At 43.5% G+C, this 10,520-nt stretch overlaps 1 protein-coding gene across 1 annotated transcript; it reads right to left on the bottom strand.

The window, feature by feature from the left end:
* Positions 1-915: 915 nt before the first annotated feature.
* Positions 916-10,306, bottom strand: IFT140 (intraflagellar transport 140). Its single transcript, XM_010282896.1, has 12 exons — positions 10,133-10,306; positions 7,341-7,531; positions 6,131-6,226; positions 5,651-5,783; positions 5,416-5,559; positions 4,885-5,013; positions 4,491-4,673; positions 3,296-3,502; positions 2,873-3,085; positions 2,624-2,790; positions 2,137-2,278; positions 916-1,354 (listed from the first exon to the last, which is right to left on the bottom strand). Exons 1-12 carry the CDS (start codon positions 10,289-10,291, stop codon positions 1,154-1,156), a joined length of 1,965 nt encoding a protein of 654 aa, XP_010281198.1. The 5' UTR covers positions 10,292-10,306; the 3' UTR covers positions 916-1,153.
* Positions 10,307-10,520: the final 214 nt, after the last annotated feature.

Genomic DNA, 10,520 nt, shown 5'->3' with positions numbered 1-10,520 from the left:
CTGCTGAGAGGCACAAACTGAGTAGCTACACTGAAGTTCTGAAAATGTGCCAAACTTTAAAGACTTGAGCTAGAGCTGTGCCGTGGTTAGGAAGGAACAAAGCAGGAATTCTTTTTGTATAATGTTAGTACAGAAATAAGTTTCTATTAAAGGATAGCAAAGGTCTAGATTTTGACCTTAAAATCTCCCCTCCCTTCTCCCCTGAAAGCATACAATTTAAAGACTTCATATTCATCCCAAGTTTTGAAGCAAGTCACAAAACAGGAAAAAGAAAAATCACTCTAAGCAGAAGGGCTAGTTGCTATGAAATGTGTGAGAGTGACTTTATAAATACATCTTTGTGGGGCAGGGTAACAGGCTTAAAGGTGAGCAAAACCTTGGTTGCTTAGGTTGAGCTTCAGTTCTCACAGTCCTGTTTGTGCCAGGGAACAAATTTGCATCCTAAAGTCTGACTAGGACAGAGTAGCTTGACTTAACTCTGGTGTTTGGAAAAGAAGCTTCACTCACTCCCACACAGGGAGGATTCGATCAGATGACCTCCAGAGGTCCCTTCCAACCCCAACCATTCCATAATTCTGAGGTTTAGTCCAGATTTTTGTAAGTGGTAGCTCTAGCCTACGTGACCTTATGATGTATTTAAATACAAAAGCTTTCGGCTGGGTGAAGGCTCCCTTCGTTCTGCAGTAGGGGAGTAGTTTGATTTTTACCCAAACTCCTACCCAAATGGGACAGAGATTGTTTTCAGAAGTTCTGCCTTCTAGGGAATGACAAATAGTTTAGCACCTTAGCAGATCAAAGTTGTACTTGAAAATTTTGTCAACTTGGGAGTTTTCACCTCAGTTACTTGGCTCTTTTCTGTACTTGGAAATAGGCCTGAATATGTGGTTCTTGTTGGGGTGTTTTTCCCCCCTCAAATTTATTAAAATACTAAAAACAGCTTCATTACAGGATATACATGTGAATCTTTGTATGTAGTGCTTGAGCTAATATATTCACTTCGATATTGTTGCTTGTACAGTCAAGCAGGAAAAAATAAATTTCTTGGTAATAACCAAAAAGCCTTGTTGCAGCAGCGTGTTGACTGATCTAGGATCCCTAATGAGGACAGAATAAATGTCCCAGTATTAAAGTCAACTTGGCATTTGGTAAGTTGTCAGGGGTCCTCCACTTCATCAGCCACTTCTTCCACCTCCTTGTTCTCCATACTGCTGTGGCACATTTGCTCTGGAACCAGGGTTCGGCTTACAGGAATGCCTACTCCTCGGTGAACAGCCTCGATGGTCTGCTGAGTCACGTAGTAGCTCAGGTTCATGGGTGGAATTCTTTTCTGCATCTCTTCCAGATACCGGTAAGCCTAAAGTAATGCACAGAGATCAGTTATGGGGGGTGCAATGCTTTTGTGAGTCCCAGCAGAATGGTGAAAAGCATCCACCCTTAGTGCGAGGCTGAGCTCTTGACAGGAGCTCAGTGTTAAGGGGTGCTAATACCTAGCCAGGAGTTGTAGCCTTTGCTGACGTGATGACCTTCCATAACGACTTGTGTCAATTCTATCTTTTTCAGTTTAAAAAAGAAGGGGTCTCAAAGCTTGGTTTTATGTTCTCCTGACAGCTGAAGCACTGTCAAAACGGCACGTTAAAAATAAGGTTAATCAGAACAGCTGGAGAAATTAGCGCTTGGCATCCTTATGCTTCATAATAAAGTTTAGTCCAAATGCTGGTGTGTGTGGCACTTCTGCCCTGAAGAAGTGATTCACCATTTCCTCTAATGACTGCAATTGTACAATTTTCTTTTCTTCTTTGGCCAGGTGGCAAATGAAGTACAGTGTAATTGCTGAGACATGCATCCAGACAGACCCTTCTGTTCTTACCTAATAACTGGGATTATTTAAGATTTCACCACTATTTATGCCCTATGTGCTGTGAGCTTGCTTTTTCTCCTCAGTCCTGTGAAATTAAAAATATATTAATATGGACATAGTTCCTGAGGTCTACAACACCCTGCTGAGCAGTTTAGCTCCTGTAAAGGAGCCTCTACTGTGGAATGTCTTCCTGTATGAGATAACCATGCTATATCAGGCTGCAGTGGTGTATACAAAATATGGGCTCTGTAAATTAGCAGAATTAAGAATTAACTTACCGTATGGAATTCCTCCACTTGTACGTAATGTTCAACCAGAAATCCTAAGACATCACCGTGACGGATGGCGCTGTCAAAATCTTGTTCAGCTAGGAGAAGTTCACACTGTGTGACTGCTTCTTTGGGATCTTCAGAGTAAACTCTAGTACAGAGAGCAAAAGGAAACTGTTAGTCATATGAGGGAGAGCATTCAGCTTGTCATGTGAAGAACGGGGAAGATTTTTTTACTGTGTTGCGTTTCCTAATCGCCTTTCTGGCTACACTTTCCTTGGTCAATACACTTGCTTGTATTTCAGGTTACCTTTTAATTTTTTATGTCAACAGCACTTTTAAAAATCACATAATGGTTTCCCTGCTAGAAAAATGTAACAGCAGCTTTTAGAAGTGAGTCTGCAAATTATTTATTAAACTCTAGGTACTGGTACAACTTTTCTTCTTGTATGATATTTCTGTCATTAGTTTACATGTTCCAACTACTGCAGCTCACCTCCGAGCATGGATGAATCGCTTAATCAGGGCCATCTTGCTTTGCAAATGTGCTAGTTTGCTTTCCTGTTCCAGAGGGCTTCTTGTCATTGCTTTTGAAAGGCACTTATATGCTTCTGTCAGTGCTCCTTGTGCTTTTTCATAGTTCTGATACTCATCAATTTCTACCTGCAAGAAGAGAAATGAGATGAACGTCTTGCTCCAGAGCTAACAACAAAATGCCTTCAGCAGTTGCAGAAGGGGGATGTACCTGAGCACATGCATCATAGAAACCTGCCAGCAGGTCAGGGGCCCTTCCTTTAGTATAGAAGCTAATGATGTTCTTCATAATCTCCGGGTCCTTACGCCAATCCAGTGACTGTAGATAGTTGGCTGCCATGATATAAATCTCTCGCTGTTTGGAAACTCCCGCAAAGAAGACAATTTTCTCAGTATCTCCAGATTTCAGCAGTGCCCTCATAGCCTAGCAATGGAAAGGGGGACACAGGGGCAGAAGGGGAAAAATACCATTATGAATGCAAAAACATGAGCTATGGTAAAAAGGCTAGGAGCCTTTCTGGATAGGCTACTGTATGAAGATTTCCAAGATTTACTTCTCAAAACACCCTTGTTTTGAGAAATCTTAGGAAGGTAATAGGCTCAGCCTCTTCAGCTTTTTCTTTCTACCACTGACCTTTAACTTGTTTCCTGCTTGTGTGTATTTCTTGGTTGCCATGTGGTAATTGCCTTGTCTCATGCAGCAATCGGCAAGTTGTTCTAACAGCTCTCTCCGGGACTCCTCAGAGAGATCCTTGGAGTCCTTAGAGACCGTCATCTTCTCAGCCATCTCCTCCGTGATGGTCAGGTTCTGCTTCAGGCAAAGTTGCAAAGCTTCATGGTACTAATGGAAGTGAGAAAGCAATGAGGTGTTGCAAACCCTATAGTTGCTCGTGGTGTAACCTACAGCAATTAGCTATATGAAGGCACAAATGCTAGCAGCTGTGGATGCTCCATCTAGAACACTGTTGTGTAGTTAAGTGTCCTGACATAAACTCCTGTTCAAGTACACACTGTCTCATTTTGTCCACTAAGAATGCAGTTGTTCTTCCACGAAGACCATCGTTTCTCACCCATTTTCTCAGGGGACGGTAGTGTGGCCGTAAAGATTGATCCATTTCATCTCTGAATGTGACATTCTCAGAGACATACAAGTCAGATTTGTTAGGCATGGTTGAGTGTATTAAGGTTTTCAGCAAATACAAATAAAACAAATACAGGCATCTGAAAGATTTTGTTAAATATTTTGCTGCTTCCCATATAGGAACAAATAATGAGTAGAATATATAATAGCTTTTAGCCCACAAAAGGGCTGCTGTACCCTTGCAAAACGTGACAGACAGACAGACATAGAAGCTCACTGAAGAGGAGTGGGCATAGGACTGCTTTGGTATCCAGCATTTTGGTAAGGCTGAATTGCCAGCACAATTACGAGGGCAAGGTAGAAGCATGTAAAAGTTTAGGTATGAAATGAAGTGCCTTAACTACATTGGTAATATGACAAGAGGGACAGCATTGGCTTTTTTGACTGATGATGATATAATTTCACTGTGTCCAAATACATTGGTTTAGACCGTAGGAGTTTTTCTTCCCAAGAGTGCAAAATCTGCAGGTTTTAAGCAGAAATAAGACAAAACCCCAGGAATCCATTTTTAGAGTTGAGCCAGAGGGCTACCACCCGATGAGTCACTGGCATGAGAGGAAACTTCAAACCTTAGAAATGTGTCTGCATAGCTGTTTACCCACAAAGCTAAATGTATGTGCACGCACGTATGCACCCGTTGTGCTCGTCTTTACCTGTGCTTGGAGGGACCAGAGAAGCTAGAGCTTACCTTTTTGGCTGCTAGCAGCAAGTCCACTGCCTTCTCATACTGAGCATGTTCTATAAAAAAATCAGAACAGCGGGCCAGCAGCACTGGGTCTGATTTCTCATCCAGGTCTTCAGCAATTAGCTGTAGGGCCCCAAACTGCTGTGTGGCAAAGGCTAGCTCCAGCGCTTTGGAGAAATGTCCTGCCTGCAAAATTACGAGTAAGTCTTTAACTAGAATAAGCATTGCAGAATCAGTTTGCAGGATACCCTCGAGTGGATTAATAAAGCATTACCCACCACGAAGAAATGGCTAATAAACAGTACATATAGTAAAACGTACAGCTGATTCAGTGTTCCTTTGCTGTGGGAACCACTTCAGTTTAAAGTTTGTTATTTTTTACTAAAAAGACATTTACCTTGTGGTATAACATGACAGCTCTGTCCATTTGCTCCCCCTTTTCCTCATAATAGCAGGCTGCCTCTACCATGTCTTCTGGAGAGCTCAGAAGAGCCAGGTTCATCAGCTGATCATCTAAATTGTTTTCCTATTCAAAAGCAAAGATTTGGCTCTGGGTATGCAGCAAACAGGTTTCATAATTCTGTCTCCTGGCAAGCCTGTAGCTTTACACTGCCCATCAACCCCCTTCTCTGTAAAACCTATACCAGCACAAGTAACTTCGATCTGCAACAATGATAATTTGTTTCAGGCAGTTTTCTGTTGAGATATACAAGAAAATAATGTCCCATACAACCAAGCCTTTATTGATGCATCGCTTGTAGAAGACACAGGCAGAAACCAGGAGCATCTTCATAGCGGGCTGCGTACGAGCAAGCAGTGTTTCACACGAGAGAACAGGCATAAACAACTTCTACCACTTTCATGCTGTATGCTGCCCAAGGGTAGAATCCTGCTTTGCTTTTGGACATAAATGTACCTCTTTGCATACCTTACACAAGCGGATGGCATTGTTAAATGCCTGGGCCCTGGTGTAGAAATGTACAGCCTGCTTGATTTCATCCTGACTCTCGTACTGGCGGGCCAAGTGATATGATGCTGCCCAATTCCCGGTTTCATTTGCTATTTCAGCAGCCTGAAAAGGAAATCATGTAGCTTTACTTTGTGCCTATACTCATCCCAGGAATGAGAATTCTCTGGAAGGAGATGAGAGCAGGCTGCCTTACCTTCTGAACGTTGCCCTGAAAGCAGTGGACACGGACTAGAGAAAAATAATCCTGAGCCAGTGCATAGTATTTTAGCGCCGATTCCATATCTGATTGGCTCTCCAGATACTGTGCCCACCATTTCCACAGGCTCCTAGAAAAGCAACAATATTAATTGCAGTAACAAGAATTGCCAGAGACTGCATTTTTCGCTCCTGGATATCTTGAACTCAAGACTAGATACATTTTTTCAGAACACTGACACCATTCCAACGCAAGGGTGACGTTCCAAGGTCTGCACTATAAGGGAGTTCAGCCTAGGTATCAGGTCTTGAGCAAGATGTAGCATAAGCCTGAAAAGCCGTAGGAGTATCATAACGGATAACCAGGGGTTGAACTTGCGGCTGAGAGGACTCATTCTCGTCCTTCCCTGCTCTTTTCACAAGTTGTATTTCAGACCTGAAAGTCCCATTTGGGAGAAGGAACAAGCATAGCACTGACTTGTCTTTCGTCTTGTTGATGTAGTTCTCCAGGGCTTGTAAGTCTTCACAGAGCATTCGGGGTACCTCAAACCTATGCGTGTCTGACTTCTCATAGCTGTAGAGAAGAAGAACGTATTAGATGTGAAATGACTACCTTATTAGCTCACTTCCCGTGTAAAAAAATCCATGTAATGTTGTCTGACAGCTATAGAGAGACAACACAGGTAACACTGCTTCATTTGTATTATTAAGTTCACTGTAAGACCAGTTGCAGTCTGCCAGCACCATCGAAAATAAAAAGTTTAATGGTCCTGCAAGGCACCTGGAATTAGGGAGGCAATGTGATCACAGGAGAGTAAATTCTTTAAAAGTGCCAGTAATGGTCCAAAGAAATATCCCAGAAAGCTCCCCAAACACTAAGGACACCCCTGTGAAACAGTCTGAAAAGGTCGCAAGAGCCCTGGGCTCCTCATCGTGTGTAGTCCTTCTGCCAGCCACTACAACTTCAGCCTCTTTGCCACTACCGGCAGATCACTGCGCTTATGCCACCATCCACCGTTAGAGTTGTCCCTCACCTCCCTGCCCACTTTGATCACCTAATGGGTCTGTCTGATCGCATCAAAGCTCTACTTTGACTCTGAACAGAAGCAACCTATTATTATCATCATCATCATCATCATCATCATCAATCATCATAATATTGTGAAGGTTCATATGGTAAAACTTGTATAAAAACAAGACAAAACCCAAGATTTCAAACAACAAATACAGCACATTAAAAATCACCACCCCTAACTTCTCTAGGGACTCACCAGTCCCATCAGGAGAGGACCAGGCACCAGAAGCACCCACGTCAGATTAAATTCTGCCACAGCAGTTGTGTCTGAGACTCTCAGGAGAAGTAAACAAGTGGTTTTGTCATGGAAAAGGAAGGAAAAGAGGGCAGTGATCTTCCAGAGGCAAGTACAGGATTGGATATTAGTGGGGTTCAAGTACTGGCCCCGACAAGACACTTAACCTTTCTGACGCTAAGCTTCATTAGCCTGGGAGGGTGCTGGGAAGTTTATCATAACAATGCTTTCACTCCATGAGATAGAAAGCACCAGAAACAGGAAAAGACTTTAATTAATTATTAGTAGTCATCACCAGACATCCTCCTTAGCCTGCCTCCAGTCTTCACGGGAGAACAAGGCTCCCAAACCCCTTGGGTGCCACAGGCTGGTGCTTACTGGGCGAGTGCAAGGCTGTGCTCTCCAGTTGCCTCCAGGTGCTTAGCGTAGTTGTAGTACGTGGTACGTAGGTGAACCCGATCGTGAGCTTCAGCTGTTTCGATGGCTTTCTGCCACTGGTTTGAGGCTTGGTAGAACTTGTTCAGGAGATCGTAGCGTTTGCAAGCCTTGTACAGTCGCTCCGCATCCTCCTGGAAGGAGAGCGTACAAACACCTCATTAGCTCTGACCGGCATTTCATAAGTGTCCTTCACAACAGACACTGCAATTCGGAGTAGTTTATTAGTGTGGGTCATTGTAGTGCAATTAAATTAATAATAATTCAGGCAGGGGGTTTAACCAACTACATACACGTCGCCTGGAATAGCACATTACTGGGAAACAGGATGTTTATGTGAAAATAAGGAAAGCACTCAGATCCTGGCATTTACTGTACAGCATCAACTGGGGGGTGACATGAGCAAGCCATCAACAATGAAACACTGTCATCAGGAGAATAAACCGTTTCAGAAAGGGCAGCTATGCTCGTGTGGGGCTGCAGCTGAGCTGCCTACCCAGAGGTGAGTCCAGGAGAAGGTCCTGGGCACCTGGGCGTCAGCAAGAAGACGTTATGCGCCGGGGACCCCCTGCAACCTCCGAGCAGGTCTCAGAGGTAGCAATGCTGTTCATGGATAACTGAGATCCATCCCTAGGAATAAATGCTGTTCATTTGAGACAGAATTAGAACAGGAGGATTTTGCCCATGCTGACGCAAGGGCAGGCAAATTTGGAACTATTATTTTTACGCTTTGAGAGGTACTCCTGTGGAAGGAGCATTTTCCTGCTCCACCCAACTGCTGTCCAGCTGAACACTATATTTAGTAAATTGAAATTATCTGTCCAAGACAGAAAAATAGTTTGTGTCTCTTATTGTTTCAAATTCAAAAAAGCACAGACAGTAGAGATGGAAGATGCCTGCACTATGGTTCTGTACGAGATGAAAAAAAGCGACAGAACTGCATTCGCTTTTCCTACAGTTCCCCTCCACCTCTCCAAATAGATCTAAATATCCAAAAGACGGAGTATTGACACTTTTCAGCCTCATAGTTTTCTCTGCCAGGAGAGAAAACTCTCTCTCTCTAGCATTTATACTCTTTAAAACAGCTGTAGATTGCTAAACACCTTTTTAAGCCAAATTCTAATTATTCAGCTAGCTTAAAGATTTCCTTGTCTGTGAAATCTTTCCAAGTGCTTAACAATTTGCACTGATTTTCTCTGAACTTGTTCCAGTTCATCAACGTTTTTTTCTGCTAATGAGATACTTAAGGGTGGAAGTCAATGTTCCAGCTGTAGCTGCAACAAACACATAGACAGAAGTTATCAAATCAAAGCCCCAGGATGTGGTGTCTCCTCAAACGCAACCCCAAACAGATTTTTGCTGTCATAGCATCTTGCCATTTTTTATGTAATTTGTGATTTCCTATGAACTGTGCGGTATTTCATCAATTCTCCTTTCCCAGTTTTCCCCTCTTACAGATGGTTTGCCTGGATCTTTTATGGCTCCCAAACTAAAAATCTCTGCTTTTCTTACAGCTCATTTGATGAAGACATTAAAGAAAGGCGAACCGAGGGAAGTGCATGCTCTTATTCATCTACCTCAGCAGTGCTCCGGGTGGTTTTCAATCCACAGGATAATGCTGGTCTCAAACGCATTTTAGATCTCAGTTCTATTCGTAATCAAAGGGGGTGGGTTCAGGCTACAGTAAAGACACACGGGAAAGAGAAGGTCCATTTTGGTATGTATTTGCTGCCAGGTCGGGCTCCAGATACAAGTCCAAGGGACAGTCACCCCGTGCACCAGACTATGGGAGAACAGCCCAACCACGTCCTCTGGCTGTGCTGGATCCAGGCAAGTTACTGCTCCCACGGCGGGAGAAGGCGGGATGGAAATCTGGGCAACTGTAGCAGAGCAGGCGTCCCTGGGACAGCACAAGCAGCAAATGTGACTTGCCAGAGCTCTCCAACCCCGCAGGAAACATCAATTTTTCTTAAACCACTTAAATGCCTTAAGCGAGCCCTTACCCTCTGGCGAAACACTCTACAAACAAACATGTCAAAATGGAACTTGTATTTCCCATATTGGACCTTAAATATGTTTGTTGAAACATTTTAGCTAGAATACTTTAAGGTACATCCTTTTTTTAATCCAGTCAAAGCTAGAATGATTTAGCTTGGAAGAATTATGCCCCCAAAAAACAGTTTTTCTGATTAATGTATCACACATAAACCATCCTTAAAAGATGTTCCCTTCATTCAGCTGTTTCCTTCATTCAGCAATTTTTCATATGGGAGTGAAACTCCCATATAAATTCTGTACAACAGTTAAGAAAACAGAGGAATTAATTTGCTATACCCTTACATGCTATGGCTGCTGCTACTCTTATCTCCAGGCATCAGACTCTGCCACGCTCATTCTCACCTACTCTTTGTGGAACACGAAAAGGGCTCAGGGGACCACTGAGTCCCTGGAGTTCAGGGAAAGGCCCTGATCAGTGTCACACGGGAATCGTGCAGCGCGGGGTTGTGCAATGCCGAAGGAGATGCCCATTTCCCCAGGATAAAAACTCAACTTCAGGAAAATAATTGTCAGAGCTATTCTTCACCACTCCTAGGAAACCTGGCAATAGGCTTTACTAATAGGTTTGACTTCCCTCCAAGGTTTTTGCATCTCAGAATTTTAAAAAGATGATAATTTTCTCATTCTTGTCCCTAGTTTAGCGGGGTGGATAGTCCTGGATGGTCAGCGGGGCTTACCAGCATGCCCAGCTGAACGGCCAGCACAGCCACTCTGGCCTCCTGCTCCGGTTCTCGTTCAGCCTCCCTCAATGCCTTGGCTCCTCTTGCATGACCCATGTTTCCAAGGCAAATTTTGGCAACATCGAGCCTCTGAGTCTTCACACACATGCGAGCCATGTTCTCCCAGACAGCCTCACTGTGAGAAATGGGAAAGAAAAGGAGACCCGTTGTGGTGTCACCCTTAAGGCTTGGCTACTAAGCGGGTATGATGCGAGGAAAGACGAGAGTGTGAAAGAGAAAACAATTAGCATATTGGACACTTGCTGGATGCAACAAAGAGACTCCAGGTGCTGTGTGAAGACTGAAGAGGAACAGAAATAGGCCTCAGATGTAAAGGTTAGTTCTG

This window comes from Phaethon lepturus, unplaced genomic scaffold, assembly GCF_000687285.1.
Source record: "Phaethon lepturus isolate BGI_N335 unplaced genomic scaffold, ASM68728v1 scaffold23102, whole genome shotgun sequence".
In the NCBI taxonomy this organism is placed as follows: domain Eukaryota; kingdom Metazoa; phylum Chordata; class Aves; order Phaethontiformes; family Phaethontidae; genus Phaethon; species Phaethon lepturus.
This window is presented reverse-complemented; position numbering and strand designations above follow the sequence as displayed.

Coding starts and splice junctions, on each gene's coding strand:
- IFT140 (XM_010282896.1), bottom strand. CDS start 10,291: ATGGCTCGCATGTGTGTGAAGACTCAGAGGCTCGATGTTGCCAAAATT. Junction 7,532..10,132: donor CCGTTCAGCTGGGCATGCTG/GTAAGCCCCGCT, acceptor CTCTCCTTCCAG/GAGGATGCGGAGCGACTGTA. Junction 5,560..5,650: donor TTCAGGGCAACGTTCAGAAG/GTAAGGCAGCCT, acceptor TTTCCTTTTCAG/GCTGCTGAAATAGCAAATGA.